This window comes from Rattus norvegicus, chromosome 1 (genome assembly GCF_036323735.1).
Source record: "Rattus norvegicus strain BN/NHsdMcwi chromosome 1, GRCr8, whole genome shotgun sequence".
Taxonomy (NCBI): Eukaryota; Metazoa; Chordata; class Mammalia; order Rodentia; family Muridae; genus Rattus; species Rattus norvegicus.
This window is the reverse complement of record NC_086019.1, coordinates 89,935,437-89,953,624: the sequence shown is the minus strand read 5'-3', so window position 1 is coordinate 89,953,624 and position 18,188 is coordinate 89,935,437. Positions and strand designations below refer to the sequence as shown.

The 18,188-nt window shown below is 53.8% G+C and overlaps 2 protein-coding genes across 5 annotated transcripts; one reads left to right on the top strand and one right to left on the bottom strand.

The window, feature by feature from the left end:
- Window positions 1-110: 110 nt before the first annotated feature.
- Window positions 111-9,956, top strand: Gsk3a (glycogen synthase kinase 3 alpha). Its single transcript, NM_017344.2, is given in 11 exon segments — window positions 111-513; window positions 2,153-2,340; window positions 3,948-4,031; window positions 4,189-4,299; window positions 6,116-6,246; window positions 6,339-6,445; window positions 7,236-7,333; window positions 7,421-7,516; window positions 8,193-8,379; window positions 8,669-8,761; window positions 9,299-9,956. Coding segments are annotated over 11 exon segments (1,452 nt in total). The 5' UTR covers window positions 111-230; the 3' UTR covers window positions 9,373-9,956.
- Window positions 7,956-18,021, bottom strand: Zfp526 (zinc finger protein 526). Of its 4 annotated transcripts, XM_039093560.2 has the most exons (5): window positions 16,576-16,711; window positions 15,263-15,443; window positions 14,191-14,333; window positions 13,932-14,023; window positions 7,956-13,838 (listed from the first exon to the last, which is right to left on the bottom strand). In XM_039093560.2, exon 5 carries the CDS (start codon window positions 13,819-13,821, stop codon window positions 11,821-11,823), a length of 2,001 nt encoding a protein of 666 aa, XP_038949488.1. In that variant the 5' UTR covers window positions 13,822-13,838; window positions 13,932-14,023; window positions 14,191-14,333; window positions 15,263-15,443; window positions 16,576-16,711; the 3' UTR covers window positions 7,956-11,820. The 4 variants fall into 4 exon arrangements, with proteins under 4 accessions (XP_038949488.1, XP_006228579.1, XP_006228576.1 ...); XM_006228517.5 differs by lacking the exon at window positions 15,263-15,443 and having other exon boundaries at window positions 16,576-16,712; XM_006228514.5 differs by lacking the exons at window positions 13,932-14,023; window positions 14,191-14,333; window positions 15,263-15,443 and adding an exon at window positions 17,875-18,021 and having other exon boundaries at window positions 16,576-17,283.
- Between the last annotated feature and the right edge of the window lie 167 nt (window positions 18,022-18,188).

Sequence of the window (18,188 nt, the reverse complement as noted above, 5' to 3'; positions counted from 1 at the left end):
TTGAGAACTCCATTTCCCGGCGTGCTGTGCGAGTCGAGGGTGGTGACAACGAAGCCGACGGCAGAGGGACTTCATCTCCCGGCGTGCCCCGCGGCGGGCGCTGGGCCGGAGCCGGAGCCCGAACGGCGCGGCCTGGAAGAGGCCGGAGCCCAAGGGAGGCGGCGGTAGAGGCAGCGGCGGGGGCAGCCCAGGCAGCCCGAGCCCCGCGGCCTGGGCCTGCGCTCGGCGCCATGAGCGGCGGCGGGCCTTCGGGAGGTGGCCCTGGGGGCTCGGGCCGGGCGCGGACCAGCTCGTTCGCGGAGCCAGGCGGCGGAGGCGGAGGCGGTGGCGGCGGCCCCGGGGGCTCGGCCTCCGGCCCAGGAGGCACTGGCGGCGGGAAGGCGTCAGTCGGGGCTATGGGTGGGGGCGTGGGAGCCTCGAGCTCTGGGGGTGGCCCCAGCGGCAGCGGCGGAGGAGGCAGCGGTGGCCCCGGCGCGGGCACTAGCTTCCCGCCGCCCGGAGTGAAGCTGGGCCGTGAGTACTTAGGGGCGCCCTGTGGGGTGGTGATCTGGGTTTCCCAAGCGCATCAAACGGCGATCAGATTCTTTCATGTACCCAGATAGAAACTCGAGGTCACCGTGCTTCTTCAAGCCGGGATCTGAGCTTTCTGTTTCCCAGATAAAGGAGTTTGGGGGTTACCATCACTTGGAGTTTAGAATCAGAATTACCAGCACCCGAGAAACAGAGGTCACAGGTCCTATTCTTCCAGTTATCAAGGTCTCGAGTACTTGACGACGTTGCCATCACTGGAGAATAGGATCAGAGGTCATAGTTACTTGCCAGTCGTGATCTAGGATTGCTGTCCCCTAAGAGACAAGAATATGATTGCTGCCACCATCCTGTATGAAAAGGGGCTATTCATTTCCTTTCCATCAAAAATGGGCATTTGGATTGAATATCCTTTAGAAACACCGATTCAGGATTATTAATGTTTCCCAGAACAGGGCCAGGTTTAAACCATAAGGCCTGACATTACCACCTAGCCCACTGAAAACGTGTAGACTTGTAGTCAGTCCTCAATAGTGGCAGTAAATAATCACTGTTGTTTATAAATAAGAACAGATTGGAAATCAATATGGACATCTAATCCAGCTCATTGCCAGTTTTCTTTTAAAACAAGGTCGGGGAGCAGGGCTCTTTAGCAAAAATAGAATTGGGGTGGGGGTTTCACACAGGTCACACCTATTATAAAGGTTTTGAAGTGGCTGGTACTGGCTCTGGAAAAAATTAACAGCCATGTGGACTATTTTCCAAATAACCCTCAGTTGCCCCTCTCTCAAATTGAATTTGTTGATAAGTTTCCCAAAGGTAGCGGGGGCCCTATGGGTGGCATGTAGGTTTGCTGCTACTCAAGAGACAGGGAATTGGAAATCAAAGGTTTCCTCCAAAGGCATCAGGCTGGAATACACTTCAGCAGTTGTGGAATTAGCTGCGCTGTTCATTCTCAGGCTAGGTACCACTCTGGAGCACATGGAGGCCAGGCCAGTGCTCATAACAATGCAAAGTAGTTGGTAAGAGTCACAACAGACCCACAACCCTCCAGCCCCTACCCAGTGAGGATCAAGGCAAGGGCTCTTCAGACCAGTTCATTTCCTTTACTTAGAAGCTCTGCCAGGAAGGATTTAGAAGCCAGAGCTCTCTGGCTGTGAGGATTGATAAGTGTTTTCCTGAAGAAGGAACACCCCCATAGTTTCTGCTCCTTTGTGTGGAAGCTGGCACCTTGTACCTGCCCTGCAGAAGGGAAAAAAGGCTGGGGAACCCAGTGTGGCTGGATTCTACACTTGAGGTATTGGTGCCCCCCCCCCCCCCATCCAAATGATTTCGCTGTTTGCTAGAAGTAGAAATCTGTAGGTGCTTTACCTACCGACGGAGAGTGAGTTTGATGTTGGTGTTATATGGAAGGCAGACGTTGGGGTTTCTTGGAGGAGGCTCTAGGACGTGACCTCCCCATGCTTAGGTACTAAACCCCAGGTACTGGCCTGTGTGTGCCAGACAGTCATTCTACCATGGGGTAATCACTGTCGCATCCCTACACTTGGCTGACAGCTTCCCTTCCCTGGGCTATGGTGGCTAGAGAGGAAAGATCAGGGATTGTATTCCCTTTGTTCCTTAGGTGACAGCGGGAAGGTGACCACAGTGGTAGCCACTCTAGGCCAAGGCCCAGAGCGTTCCCAAGAGGTGGCTTACACCGACATCAAAGTGATTGGCAATGGCTCATTCGGAGTAGTGTACCAGGCACGGCTGGCAGAAACGAGGGAACTGGTGGCCATCAAGAAGGTTCTTCAGGACAAAAGGTTCAAGGTAGCTTGGGTAGACTGGAGGTTGGGCACTGGGAGTGACTGCTGAGTGTGCCCAGCAATAGAGTTGGAGCCAGGAATTTCATGTTCTCAGTATTTATTAATGTGTGCATATGTATGCTGTCTGTATGTAAGTGTGGCTGGCATGCGTATGCCATGGTCTGTATGTGGAAGTCCCAGCTGTTGGAAGTTGGTGGTTCTCCGCTGCAGTCCAGGGACTGAACTCAGATCTTCAAGCTTGCACGGCAAGCACTTTTACCTACTGAAGCCCTCGGCAGCTTGAGCTTGGGGTTCAAGCTGGGCCCAAGGAGAGGGGAAGGAAGAGAATGAACAGGGGAAGAGGGGATGCACATTCCAGAACAGCCGAGAGCTAAGGTTTACTGGGCATTTCCTCAGCGTAAGTGCTTGACAGGCAAGTTTCTAATTTAATTCACCTGAGGAGTCTCTGAGGGCAGGTACTGTTGTAAGTCAGCAGAAATGGAGCCGCATAGTAAGGCCCCTTCTGGAGGAGGCTCTGGCCTGTGTGACTCACAAGTCCTCCTCAGCCCCTTGGTCACATCTCTTCCAGGAGAAAAACTGGTAAGGCTGCTGCTGGCAGCTCTGAAGGTAGTTTAGAATGGAGTCCAGCCCTTCCAGGGCTCACTAAGCCACTTGTCATGCTGCAGGGCTGTCCCTGGAGGGAAGGGTGCTCTGTAAGCTAGCTGAGGCCTAGGGAACCTTAGAAAGAGAGGGCAGTGGGGGGATATGTGGTGATTGGAGAACTCTGCCAGACCAGATGAGGTAACTGGCCAGGACCTGGGCAGTGAATGCTCTTGCACAGGAAGAACTCCGGGGCATCAGACCTTGGTGGAACGAAGCTGAGCTGAGAACTGAGAGGGATCTGAGGAGAGTTCTGAGGCCCTAGAGAACTGGACATTGGAAAGAGTTCCTGGTGTGGAGTAGAAGATGAGATTGGAAGTCTAGAGACTCAGATCTAAGCTAGAGCTGTGAGCCCCCTGTACTTCCAGGGAAGGTGACAGGGGTCGGGGTAAGCCAGGCAGCCACTGCCCGTCTGCTGCTGCCTGTGCCAGTGTCAGGTGGTAATGTCTATGTGGTCTGATTTCTTTAGTTTTGATAGTATGTGGGATTGAGCTAGCTAGATTCCTAGCACTCTCTACTTTTGAGACAGAGCTGTCCTAAGTTGCCCAAGCAGTCCTTGAACTCAACTCTCCTGCCTTATGCTTCCGAGTGGTTGAGATTATAGACCAGCAACCATCAGGCTAACTTCAGCAAATTTTTCAAGAGATGCTGAGGATTGGCGTTATGAAGGAAATAATTGGTCTTTCCATGTCTCTAGTAGTCAGAGAACCTCTAAAAAGCAGGTTGAAGTAGTAAAGGCATTTGTGGCCCTGGACTGACCCACCTGACCTGCATAGACCTGCAGCTTCCATATGGGGGGAGGGGCCAGGGCTGAAGAAATCACCCTCCCACAGGCCTTGGAGCCTTGAGTTTCAGATACAGAACAGTTGCCTGCTCTACTAGCAGAAATTAAGTGTAGGGTGGCGGTGAGGGTACTGGGGGGAGGAGGATGCAGGGGATTGGATGTATTGAGATTCTCCCTTTTTCCTCAAGAACCGAGAGCTGCAGATTATGCGTAAGCTGGACCACTGCAATATCGTGAGGCTACGGTACTTTTTCTACTCCAGTGGGGAGAAGGTGAGACACTGGGAATCTAAGGTGTGTAGTAGCCCCCCACACTGTGATGCTGTCCACTTTCCTGCCTGTCTTTCCCAACGGTCCTCTGTGTCCCTCACTGTTCCTGCACACTTTCCTCTTTTCTTAAAATAGCTCACATCTCTCCTTTGTTCATCAGAAAGATGAGCTGTATTTAAATCTGGTGCTGGAATATGTGCCCGAGACGGTGTACCGAGTGGCCCGTCACTTTACCAAGGCCAAGTTGATCATCCCTATCATCTATGTCAAGGTAGGCGGGCAGGTGGGCGGGCTGCTGGAGCACAGGTCCACGGCCAGGGAGTCGGGGGCCAATGTGCCTATGGGTTCCTTCCTCTTCCCAGTTGGTCTTGGAGGCTTATGTTCCCTACCCTCTGCTCTGTAGCTTACAAATGGGTTTGGCTAAGCCTGGGAGAGGGCCAAGGCCAAAGGGGTGGAAAAGGAATTGCTCCACAGTGGACCAGTGTCATTGGGGCTGGGGTGGCTGGGAAGACATAGTGGCAGGAAAGATGTGCCAGGGGAGCCATCAGGCCTCTCTCCCGTGTCACCTCTCAGTTGGCTCTGTGTGGCTTCAGCGCCCTGCACCTGGGCGAGCGGACACTGCTGTGGGCTGGGCTGTGGTTGCTGCTGCTCACATGCTGGGAAGGGCCTTGAACTCTCAGTTGTAAGGGCCATGCTGTGACTGTTACTCTGCTCAGCCAAGTGCAGAGCAGGTCCAGAGACACAGCTGAGACCCAGGCCTTGCCTTTGAAGAGATTTTTGGCTGGACATGGTGGCACACACCTTTTGTCCCAGGATTCAGGAGGCAGAGGCAGGAGGATCTCTTGAGTTCAAAGCTAGCCTGGTCTACATAGTAAGCTCCAAGACAACCAGGGCTACATAGAGACCCTGTCTTTAAAACAAAAGAGTTGTGTTTGGTGAGGTTACAGGCGCCATCAGAGGAAATGACAAAGCTTAGGAGCTGCTGCCCTGGAAAGGCCACAGTGAGGGCTGGAGACAGAGCCCTATCTGCCTGGCTCCGGGGCGACAAGGATGAAGGAAGGCTGGGAGAGGAGTAGTGACAAGGTGACAAGGCTGGAGAGGAGTAGTGACAAGGATGAGAGAGGAGTAGTGACAAGATGACAAGGCTGGAGAGGAGTAGTGACAAGGATGAAGGAATGGTGGGAGAGGAGTAGTGACAAGGTGACAAGGCTGGGAGAGTAGTAGTGTCATGGAGGCACAAGGAGCAGTGTGTGTGTGTGTGTGTGTGTGTGTGTGTGTGTGTGTGTGTGTACATACATGTATGAATGTATGAATGAACATCGTGTACCGGCTTAGGCCCAGGAGACTCAGGAGCTACAACTCCAAGGTCCTGGCTGTGTGTAGTGGTGCATGTTTGTAATCCCAGCACTAGGGAGGCTAGGGCAGGAAGATTTCAAGTCCAGGACCAGCTTGGAATCCAGTCTTTCACCCTAGAAAGGTTCCATTGGTAATTGTGTTTGCTGCTAAGCTTGAGGCCAATTCCTGGGCCACAAATGATGAACCTGTAGAGCATGTTGTCCCGATTGTCACTTGTGGTCTATGGCACATGTATAACCCCTTTAAATCCAGAGGCAGTCGTGTACACACAACCAAACTGTTACATAAATTAAAAACAAATCAGAACTGAAAACCTTACTTTGGTTCTGGTCAGTGGGAGCGGGAGGCAGAAAGAACCTGGAGAAGACCTGTGCATGGGAGGGAGCTGCCGTCAGCGAGGTGGGCTGGGGGCTGAGGCCCTCCAGAGCTGTCGGGTTTGATGAGAAGGGAAGCAGAGTACTTGGCCCACAGCCTGCGTCACAGCAAGACCTTCTAGTGTCAGTCATCCTAGGTTAACTGGAGCAGCAGTTCCTCATGTGTGGCCAGGCCCAGTGGCCTGTCTTCCTAAGTCTGTGATTGTAGCAGGCATTAGAGTTCCAAAGCCAAGGATTTACAACAGTTCAGGAGCTGAGGCCATGGGGCAGCCAGCCTGGACAGTGGCATAATATGGGCCAACAATGTGTTCTGTGGGAAGCGTGGGCTGGAGTTGAGCTGTGCCCTGCCCCTCCTAGGTGTACATGTACCAGCTCTTCCGGAGCTTGGCCTACATCCACTCCCAAGGTGTGTGTCACCGTGACATCAAGCCCCAGAATTTGCTTGTGGACCCTGACACTGCTGTCCTCAAGCTCTGCGACTTTGGCAGGTAGGTCTGACCTGCAGCCTGTGGAGTGCCTGAAGGGATCAAAGATCCTTGAGTTTGGTTTCATGCTTAACCCTGCCCATCTCTTCCCACAGTGCAAAGCAGTTGGTTCGGGGGGAGCCCAACGTGTCCTACATCTGTTCTCGGTACTACCGTGCTCCGGAGCTCATCTTTGGAGCCACAGATTACACCTCGTCCATCGGTCAGTTAGGGGAGGGGCTGGGGAGTGACAGGCTTGGCGATTAGGCCCTGCCTGCCTTCTGTCCTTGACTGGTCCTCCCAGGCTGAGGCTGGAACTGCCGCATCTCTTTAGAGCAGCTAAACAGTAGAAAGGACAGAGCACTGCTCAGGACAGGGCTGGGACTCCATATCTGACTTGGCTCCAGAGTCCACCTCCACTTAGAGACTCCCAGTGAGCCTCTGTTCTCAGTTCGAGGGAAGGGGTGGGCAGTAAGTAGCATAAGGGCATGGCCTGCTCTCAGGGCCTGTCCTTTCTGTTTCCGAGCATGGCATTACCCTCTTCCAAGCTTGAGGGGAAGGCTGAGATGGGAGTGTGTACATGGAAGGAAGGGTTGAAGGAGGATGTCAGTCAGTCTGAGGAGCTGGTGAGGTCCTCAGGTGTGAACTTGTACCAGTGCAGGTCAAGGTACAGAGCAGGGAGGGGTGAGCAGGCCAGAGGCCAGGTGGTAACAGCTAGTTCAGGATAGGTGGTTTCCTTCTGGCCCAGAGCACGCATGTGCCAGTTGGCAGGGCCAGGCCTTGTGCCAGTCCAGAAAAGTAAAGAATGTTCAAAGGATTCCTCGGGATCACTCACCAAGGGCATGAGGATGTGAGCGTATCTGGACTGGAGAGCACATCTGGGCCAGGCACCTTCTGTGAGACAGCGCTGCTGCAGTGCCTCTGGGATAGCTGTGAGAAGCGGTGTTGGTGAAGGGGTCGGCTTGCTGGCCTTGGCCGTCTAGTGCTTACCTCCATTCTTCCTTCCCCTTCAGATGTGTGGTCAGCTGGCTGTGTACTGGCTGAGCTGCTTCTTGGCCAGCCCATCTTCCCTGGGGACAGTGGGGTAGACCAGCTTGTGGAGATCATCAAGGTGAGGACGGGGCAGGGCCAGGGCGAGGGAAAGCAGGGGTGGGCTAAGGAAAGGGCCTTTGTTTCAAACCCTCACTGTCCTTTCCAGGTACTAGGGACGCCAACCAGGGAGCAAATCCGAGAGATGAACCCTAACTACACAGAATTCAAGTTCCCCCAGATCAAAGCTCACCCCTGGACAAAGGTAGGGGCAGAAATACGGGCTTGCATGGCATGGCTGAAGGTTGGATCCCCTTGTAGACCAACTGCTCTGGAGACCTGGTTTAAAAACCATGGTTTGAGGGGTTGGGGATTTAGCTCAGTGGTAGAGCGCATGCCTAGCAAGCACAAGGCCCTGGGTTCGGTCCCCAGCTCTGAAAAAAAATAAAATAAAATAAAAACCATGGTTTGCAGAGCTGGAGAGCTGGCCCAGAGGCCAAGGGCACTTGTTACCCTTACACAGGGCCTGGGTTTGGGTTCCAGCACTCACAGCCACCTGTAAGCCAGTTTCAGGGGATCCTTACAGGCATGCATGTGTTAACACAAATGTGCACAAGCAAAGCTTTCATATACATAGGTAAACATTGAAAAATAGAAATATGGTGGGGGTAGTCTCTGAAGTTATCCAGGGAGGCAGTCAACACTTTGAGATTGTGAAGTTTATAGAATTTTAAAAATTGAGAACTCAGAGGTAAATACAAGATTCCCATTTATATGGTGGCACGTACGCATTAGGACTCACAAGTCATGGACCCTGAGCCAGCACCCATCTCATTGTGTCGGTCTCCTTACCAGGGAGGTGGGTGTCTGGGAAGCAGGCTGCCACAGGGGAGCACATGACACGGTGTCACAGCACCTCGCCCCTCTGCATTAACCCACAGGTGTTCAAATCTCGGACACCACCTGAGGCCATCGCACTCTGCTCTAGCCTGCTGGAGTACACTCCATCCTCAAGGCTCTCCCCACTAGAGGCCTGTGCCCACAGTTTCTTTGATGAACTGCGGAGTCTCGGAACCCAGCTCCCCAACAACCGCCCGCTTCCCCCCCTCTTCAACTTCAGTCCTGGTGGTGAGCATAGCTGGGGCCAGTGGAGGTGTTGGGGATGTGGAGAGGCTTGGTGTTGAACAAGACTGGGGAGCTAAGAGGGTACAAGGTGGTCCTGGGCTCAGCTAGGTGTCTCCACATTGTGGCTGCATACCAGGCCTTTTCTACTTTTCCACCTAAGAGTCCTGTGGCTAAAGATTCCTCCACCTGGCCTTGCCAGTATCTGGGTCCTTGTTTGGTTCCTCATCCTAACCTTAACTGGCTTTCCATAGCCTTGCCTCTCCTTAACTGGGGATGTCAATTTTGTCTCTAGAACTTTCCATCCAACCGTCTCTCAATGCCATTCTCATCCCTCCTCACTTGAGGTCCCCATCAGGCCCTGCTACCCTCACCTCGTCCTCACAAGGTAAGCTGGGGAACATGTGTAGAGGGGTCGAGCGGGGGTTGTTCTTGGCTTCTAGCATTTTCTGTGGGTTCTGAGCTGTTGACATCTGACAGCATAAGAGGCATATTTTACAGTATGTCAGCAACCAGCTTTATAGGGTGATATTGCCCACAGTTGTGTTTAAATGCCAGCTGGAAGTCCAAACATTTCTTTGGTCTGAACAAATAAACAAAAAGTTGCCCACATTTAAAGATTGGGCCATTCTGGGTAAAAACCCAGATTTCCTGTTTCTTAGGGGAAAGAAGGTCAGGCTTGGCAGCCATGGGTCTGCCCTTCTCCTGACAGCAGCTGGAGCTGTTTCCAGTGCCCCTTCCCTCCATGGAGCCTGGCTCCTTGTTAAGCCACTTCAGTGTCAAGCTGGTCCTTTGGCATCAGTTTGTAACCCTGAGCCCAGAGTGACAGCTGTCACTCTTGCATAGTGTTCTGAAGCAAGTTATTCTCGTGGGCATGGGGTGTGATGCAAAGGCCAACTGTCCCTCCTTCCCTCTCCTCCTTCAGCTTTAACTGAGACTCAGACTGGCCAAGACTGGCAGGCACCTGATGCCACACCTACCCTCACTAACTCTTCCTGAGGGCCCTACCGACTACCCCTCCACGTCCATCTGGGAAGGCTCAAGTGGGGCTGGGAAGGGGGCCATAGCCCATCCAGCTCCTGCCCTGGCTGGGCCCCTAGACTGAGGGCAGAGGTAAATGAACTACCCAGCATCTAGGCCTCCCTCACCAGCCTCACCTTTGTGGTGGGCTTTTTAAAGAGGATTTTAACTGTTTGTGGGGGAGGGAAGGGAAGAGAAGGACGGACGGGGTTTGGGGGTATGAGGACCTTCTACCCCCGTGGTCCCCTCCCCTCCCCCAGGCTACCACTCCTCCCCCCCCCCCTCCCATGTCCCTTGTAAATAGAACCAGCCCAGCCCGTATCCTCTTCCTGGCCCCTTGGGTGTAAATAGATTGTTATAATTTTTTTCTTAAAGAAAACGTCGATTCACACCATCCAACCTGCCCTCCCCCTCAGCTGTACCCCCCTCTTGTCCTCTGCTCCCAAGGCTTCCTCCCTCTCCCCATCCCAAGGAGGGGAGTAGGGAGAGCCCCTGGTGTCTTAGTTTCCACAGTAAGGTTTGCCTGTGTACAGACCTCCGTTCAATAAATTATTGGCATGAAACCCTTCTTCCTGTCTGGCTGCCTATTTCCACAGAGGTGGGGGTTCAGGGTTTGGAATGAGTTCCACCTCAGTTAGGGGGACTTGTCAACCACAGATGTGGAGCCCACCCATTTCCTGGCACAAACTATCTGTCAGTGGCAGAAATGATGCACACCTGGGCGCTCAGTGCAAGACCTGGGGGGACGAGTCTCAGGCTGCACATCTAATTGCCTGTAGACTTGGTGGCACAGGTATATATGTGCATAGGCAGATTCCCAAGGCTTAAGGTACCCTGTCTGAAGCATGGGACCCACTTGCTTTACTTCTTAGGGGGTATTGGGAAGTGGCAACCTTGGGAAGGTGGAGGTTGAGAGTTTAGCCTTTCTTCTCTCCCTCTCTGGTTTTGAGCTGGTCTTCGGTATAGCTCAGGCTCGTCTGGAACTCAAGATCATCTTGCCTTAGGATCCCAAACACTGCGATTACAGGCTTGTGCCACTCTGCCTGGCTGTTCCCCTTGACTTTTAAAATACACTGGAGCCAGATGGCGGGGACCATGGGCAGAAGGAAATGCTGTCTCTACATGGTGCCAAGCAGTGAGTGGGCAGGACGCTCCAGAAAGGGAGGGGACCTGGGACGGAGCAACTTTGGGTCCTCTTGATAGATTCTACTGATGCAGAAAAAGTAATTTTTGAACATATCCTTGAGGGGAGTCCAGGATTTCTGGGCCTTGCTGGATGCTTACGTCTGCCCCAGAGGTCCCTTTCTGCCCTGCAGGACTGATTCCATCCTCCTTGCTCAGACATGTTACAAAGCAGGGTGAGCATGGCTGCTCTGCGTCAAGGGATGGACTGAGTGTTCTCTGTGGTCACTGAGGGGTCAGGTCTTACTCAGAACAGCAGAGATGGCCTAAGAACTGATTCCCATCTCACAGCCTGAGACCCTGGGCAGTTCTCTGTGCTGTCCTTCCTCATACAACCAGGATGTGCACACAGGTCCACCTCAGGCCTAAGGGACATTAAATGTCCTGCCGGATACTGCTGGGCAGTTGGGTGTGTACTGCAGTTGTAACTGGACGGCCTGCCTGAAGGGTTATCTTCCTCTTGTGCTGATAGATTACCACTTTTACTTCAGGAACTGGCCCACAAGAAAGTCTCTTCAGGTCCACTGTCCCTGCACATCCTCGCCTCGGCCCAGGGATCCTCAGACCTGACTCTCCTTTAGCCTGCAGCACCAGGGCATGTGAGGGGAGCTCTGGGCTGAATGCGCCGCAGGCAGCTGTGTGTGCGGGAAGGTGTCTGGACTTCAGTCCCTTGCCCACTGGGCTGAGCATGCCTGAGTGTGCAGCGTGACTGGCTCATGCCTGGGTCTTCAACGTCACCCAGGCCGAGCTGAGTCCTGGGGTTACCTACAGATTTCCTTCCATACTGTCAAAACTGAAAAAAGCCCCGTGAAACTAAGTGCCTTCCTATACCAGGCAACCCAAGGTCCAGAAGGATGGGGATGGGGGTGGGGAGTGACAAGCGAGAGACCTGAAGAGGTACATGGGAGTGTCTGGCACAGGCCTGGCGTGTGGTTGGTGCTCAGGAAAGGTTACCTGATGTTGCTGAGCACCGGGTGATGCCGTGCAAAGAGCCTTGGCAGACCCCGTTCTGCAGCGCAGCTGTAGGGCTGAGACAGATCACATCACTTCTCAGAGCTTCAGTTTCACCGGGGGCAGGGAAAGGTGACAGGAGAAACCCTGAGGACTCAGCAGTTAGAAGAGGCCAGCAGGGTGGACCCTGCCATGTGGGTGCCAGATTAGGTGGCCAGGAGGGGTCCTCTTCTCCCCTGAGGTGCCTAGACTCAAGATTATAACCAACCCCTTTGATCATTGCTCTTACGCTTGTCACACAAAGGCGGTGTCCAGCTGCAGCAGTCCGCTCGCTTCACTGGCCCCCAGTGCCGCCTGGCATAGCTGCAGTGTGTCCTCGAGTGCCAGCGGCTGTGATGTCTCGATGATGGCGATGGTCTCCCCAAGCTCCGTGCACATGATAGTCTGCTGAGGTTCTGGGGCTGGGGGTGGGACTGGAGAGGGTGATCTTGGGGGCTGCAGTGTCAAACTCCTGGCCCGTGCATGGACCCTCTGATGCAGCCGAAGGCCTGCCATGGCGCGGAACCAGCGGCCGCAGGTCCCACAGTAGTAGGGGCTCTTGTTGTAGAGACCGGTGATGGGAAGGCGAGGGGCACGAGCAAAGGCAACAGGCCGTAGGTGTAGCCGCCGGTGCTGCTGCAGGTTGGAGCTCTGTGTAAAACGCTTGCCACAGTCCAGGCACTGGTAGGGACGCACTCCTGTGTGGGTCAGCTGATGGCGGCTGAGGTTGGCTAAAGAAGCAAAGGTCTTGCCGCACGAGTGACACTGGAAGGGTCTCTCGCCTGTGTGGGTCCGCAGGTGGTTGCGCACATGGACAAGCTTCTTGAAGCCCTTGCCACAGACCCCACACCTGTGTCGGCGTTCAGGGGGGCCGTGCACTGCGCGCCGGTGCCTGGAGAGCCTGGAGGCTGAAGCAAAGGACTTGGGGCACTGTGGACAGGGCAGTTGGGCAGGTGGGGGTGGGGGCATGGGTGTGGGCTCAGCTGGAGCTGGGGAGACAGTTGCTACCTTGGTGGGGGTTCCGCTTTTCCCAGTGTGAGTTCGTCGGTGGTATAGGAACTTGGTCATGTTGCTGAAGGTCTTGCCACAGCGACAGCGGTGGAGTGGGTTGGCAGTATGGGCCCGCCGATGGGCCACCAGTGTGAGCTCAGTGCCAAAGCCACGGCCACAGTCCACACATAGATAGCGGGCTTCCCCACGGTGCAGCCGCTGGTGCTGCTCCAGAGAGGCTGCCTTTTTGAAGACCTTGGAGCACGTGGTACACTCATAGGTCCCACCCACATGGGCCCGGCCATGAGCCACCAGCCGGTTAGCTGAGCTGAAGCTGCGCTGACACTGGCTGCAGTGGAAGGGGTGGGTGGCTGATGCTGGGCCATGAGATGCCCTTCGGTGTTTGCGACGTGCCCCTGAAGAGGTACAGTGCTGAGGACAATCTCCACAGCTCCGAGCCGGGTCAGCTGTGGACCTGTCACCTTCTGTGTCATCAGCAGTGAGCTCTGTGGATGTTTCCTCCTCATCGGTTTCTTCATCATCATCCTCCTCCTCCTCCCCCTCCTCTTCCTCATCTTCCCCCTCCTCTTCTAACCCATTTCGTTCTTCTTTCTCCAGGGAGTCGAAGTGGGTGCCCTGATGCTCCAAGAACTCCTCAGGGGTAGCACAGAGGGTGGAACATTCAGGGCACTCGTAGGGCTCCATCTTGACTTCTGGTGGCGGGGGTGGGGGGTTTGGGGGAGGCAAAGGAGGTGGTGGCTCGTCTGCTGCACTGGAAAGGTGCTGAGTCTTGCGATGAGCTACCCACAGCTCGGGTGAGGGGAAGAGCTCCTGGCAGTCTCCACACTGGTACTGGATCTGGCTTGCAGACTCCTGCAGGTGGGCATCCTGGTGGGCTAGGAGCTCGCTGGGAGAGAGGATGAGCTGGCTGCATTCACCACACTGGAAGGGCCCCTCCCCAGTGCTAGGCACGAGCTCAGACTCCAGGCCTGTGTCCTGGGTGGTCAGCGTCTCCTCCTCTGACATGGTGAGCAGGTGTTGTTCCTGGTGGGAGAGGACTTCCTCCAGGGTGTTGTAGAGGCTGCCACACTCAGAGCACATGAACTGGTGATGTTGGAAGAAGAGGGAGGAGGCGAGGGCCTCCCCAGAGGTCATCTCAGTCACTGCTGTTGTCATCTCTGCCAGCTCCCCTGACACCGCAGTTGAAATTTCCACTGCTCCCGGTGACTGTGTGGGCATCTCAGCCTCTGCCACCATCTCTGCCATTGTGGGGCAGGCAGTGCCTGGGGAAAGAAGGGCAGAAGCCAGTGGCACAGCAGGAACCCAAGTGGAGTGTGGGATGTCTCAGGTGTTCCCTAGCTCATCCCACTACTCACCTGTCTGTCAATCAAGTCTTAGTTCAAGGTTTATGCCTCAGCCTTTCATGGTCCCATGTCTCTGAGCCTGTGTAGCCACTATAGTTAGGTATCTGCAAGAGAGTATGGACACCCTGCAGTCTGGCCTCTAATTCTGCCGTCTCTCAGAGGCCCAGTGACGCCCTTTCTGAACACACACACACACACACACACACACACACACACACACACACACACGCACGCACTCTTTCTCCCTCCCCTCTGGTCCCTCAGCCTTTACCCAGGCAGGTTTCTCTCTGTGCAACACCTTTTCTTCTCTCCTGTATTCCCACAGCAAAGTATTTAAGAGAACAGTGGGAACTAGACTTCCCTCGGCTTGAATCTGAGCTCTTCCACTTCTTCTCTCGAGATCAGTTTTCTCACCTATAAAATGGAACTAAAGTCAGACTGACCGCAAGGCCTAGGGCAGTTGGTTAACAAACACCAACACTTGGGTTTGTAGGCAACCTAGAACCTAGGCTGGCTTCAAACTCACTACGCAGTGGAGGGAAGCTTTAGAGTGATCCTGCCTCGCCTCCCAGCAGTGGGATTGTGTGCGAACTACCACACTTAGCACCTGGGACACAAAACTCTCCAATCTGTCAGTCCCTGTCCTAGGCTCTTGGTCTGGTCTCAACCTAATCCAACCCCTTTCACACAACAGGAGCCACAGTCCATCCCATGAACCCTCCTTTAAACCTTCTCCAAACCTAGAGTTTGAGGAGATTTTATTTTATTACACCTTTTTTTTTTATGGAGAGGGAGCATGTGTATGGAGGTAAGATAACTGCTGCATCTGGTTCTCCTCCCACCATGGGGTTTCTGGGGTCAAACTCAGGTCATCAGGCTCAGTGCCAGTTGCCTTTACCTACTGAGCCCCCACCACTTTTTGGCTTATGTTACTGTGTGCCTGCATGCGTGAGTTCAAGTCAGGCACACGTGTAGCGCATGGAGGAAATCTTTATGGAGTCCATAGCTCCCTCTTTCCTCCCAATGTTATGTGGGTTCCGAGGATTGAACTGGGGTCATCAGGGCAGCACCGCACACACCTTTACATTCTGGGCCAGCAAGATAGCCTGTTTTCGTTGATGATGTTTGAGACAGATTTTCTGTGTGGCTCTGGCTGGCCTTGAACTCACAGAGATCCACCTGCCTCTCTGCCTCCCAAGTGTGCCACCACCACCCTGTTGGTTCTGTTTTGGGGACAGAGTTTATATACAATGGCTGGCCTTGACCTCAGTAAGTCCACAGGAAAGTCTGGTTCTCAGTCTTGTTTCCTCTGCCTCCCACGTGCCGATGGCCACCGTCTTTACCTCTTTTATTCCGCTCATGCCAGGAGCATGTGGACTTTATGCTGGTAGCCCTCGTATACAAGCTGCTCGCTCATATTGCTCCCAGAGGGCAGGAATTTTAGCTTCTTCACCACTGAGGTGTTTCCAGTGCCAAGATGCCCAGCACACAGCAGATACACAGACTCCGTAGTGACTAAGGCTCCTGTAGAAGTGATGTCCTGGGACCTTAACCAACCATCCCTGTGCACACTACACTACTCATCTACCCACCGAACTCTCCCATTTATGCATTTTCACGACGCAGCCCAGTACAAGGCCCTATTTTTTAGTTGCTGACCAATAAATGATCCATGGATAAATGAGTTGCTAAAAGCTCAGGAACCAAACTTTCCTTATCTACCAATTCCTAACACACCATTAAGTGGGGTTTGTTTTGAAGCACTCATTATATAGCCCTGGCTTGTCTAGAACTCACTACGTAGAGCAGACTGGCCTCAAACTCACAGAACTCTGCTGGCTTCTAGCTCCCCGGTGCTTGCTTTGAAAGCAAGTACCACTACACCTGGCCCGTCATTAAGTCTGAACCATTCCATAAAGGATTTTCCTACAAACAATCAAATGGGCTGGCGGTGGGGGTGGATAGCATTCTGCCTTGGTAACAGCTCCACTGACAAGAGAGAACTCCCCTCGGTTGGATCAGAACATGCTACATGGCTTGGGGCAGGTAAGGAGTGGATACACAAACTTGACAAAGTACGGATGAATTCAGACACAGAAAAAACACGGTGCAGAGGACCCAATCCACCATGTGTTCACTGAATCTCATCCAACATAATCCTTCCAAAACTCACTTAATATGCACACAATTCTAACAACACTGACTTTCTAGAAAGTAGCACTGGGCACTTTTCCACCTGCATTCCTTGTCCCCCAATCCTACACCGTGTCAAGGGGCAGGTGGAATTTAGCTATTACTTCTGTATACAGAAAGTAGATATATCTAAGCACCTCCACCAGGGGCCTGAAAGTTCAACTTTCCCGCTACACTCCTTTTTCCTCCTACCAGATTCCTCTGCTCCGCAGCGTGAGAGCCCCCTGCAGGGGTGGGGTGTGCAAGAGAGCTCAAGCTGAGTCCAGCACACAGCAGGGGCTCCACCGACGCCTCTAGGGCACACAGGAAGGAGCTGTCGATCATCCCGCTCAGCTCCAGCCCCAAGCGCAGGCCCCAAGGCTCTCCGACCCTTAGCGTGTCCTTCCCTCTTCCTCCATTCTCTCGCTATACCCAGCGCTGTCTTCCCTGCCCACCCTGCGGCGCCCTCACCCATCTCTCTTACCTCCAAGCAGCCCCTGCCGCTCTTGACACAGACCCTCCGCTTCAGGAGTGTGGGACCCTTCACTATCCACGCCTCCCATTGGGCGGTGCTCTCAGGCTAGGCAACCAATCAAAGCTGGTAGCGCAGGGCACGCGCCCTTGCGCCTGCGTGTTGAGATTCAGGCGGGGCTCCGCGAGTTTCTCCACACAGACACCAGTACCCTGTAGGCGGTGTCCAGGGCCAGGAGAGGCGCTTGCGCAGTTGTCCGGTGCCGCTCCTCTCTTGTTGTTTGAAAATTCAGCGGAGAAGGTGTGCATCCTTATAGAGCGAGGTCACATAAATGAACTTGGTGGCGCGAGACTTTGACAGGTGTTATCTCGTGGCAGAAGAGACTGAGCGTCTCTGACAGCGTAACTAAAAAGCCAGACACAGTTGAGGTACTTTTCCTGGGCGGGCCGCCTCAGTTTTTGCTTACATGCAAAGTGGGCTGGAATCACATCCTCCCGAAAGGCTGTTGAAGGCATTGGATTTTATCATACATGTAAAAGATGTTCGGGTCGAGGCCTGATATACCGCAATACTTACTATAACACATCCAACACAGAAGCTTTCCCGTTTATAAATAGCGTTCCCTTCCTCTCCTTCTTTGTCTGATTTAATGATATTCACACAGAAGGCCCATACCGAGGACTCCACTGCCATCCGTTTCACAGGTGGAAAAGCTAAGGCCTAGAAAAGAGAAACAAACAGCCAGTATTGAGCCACAGCCTCCCACACAGGTCTTCCGCCCCACAGGGAGACAATTCCGGGGGCGGAAACCAGTCCTAGAAGAGACCTGTCTCAGGCACGTGCTGGCCCTGACTTTGAATCACCTAAGTGGGGAGGAGGAGCGACCGTCACGCTCAAGGCCTCGTGTAGGGGACATGAAGACACCCTAGCCTCCACTTCTGTGACAGGATTGCTCTCATAAGTGCAGGTTGGGGGAGCATCTAGGTGGCTCCAAGACTCAGGAGGGCACAGAAGCGATTGTAGAAAGGCTGTTCTAACCGTGGGTGTGGGTGTCTACGATAGGAGGTGCTGATGGACGTCTTTTGAATGGGCACAGAGGGGTGATTTGGGAAGATGTATCATTCTGCGACTGGAGAATTTATAAATTGCGACTGGGGAGCTGTATGAGTAAGAATTTCCATATAGGATCTGAGACAGCAGAATTGAGTTGTAGTTCCTGGTTGCGACCTAAGAATGGGGTGTACTGTATTACAAGTCCTGATTAAGAGCCTTGAGCGCCCCTGGGAGTCGGGACCCTCGTGACTGGTTTACTTTGTGCTGGCAGCTGGTGGCACTGGTCACGTGGGTGTTTAGGTCGAGATCAGGAGGAAGATGTAGTCTGTGGGGCCATGAGTAATTCCATCAGGTCGTGTCATGAGATTCAGGGTACACACACCGAGCATCAAATCACCATCAAGAGCAAGACACAGCGAGAACTTGCCCCTGCGCAAGCGCAGCACGGGCGCGTCCTGACGCTTAGGTTAGGGGCGGATCAGGAGTCCTGAAAGGGGTGGGGCTTTGGCGGTCTCATTCTGCGCTTGCGCAGTAGGGGCGTGGCGGTCGCACCTGCGCGAGTTGGGCGAAAG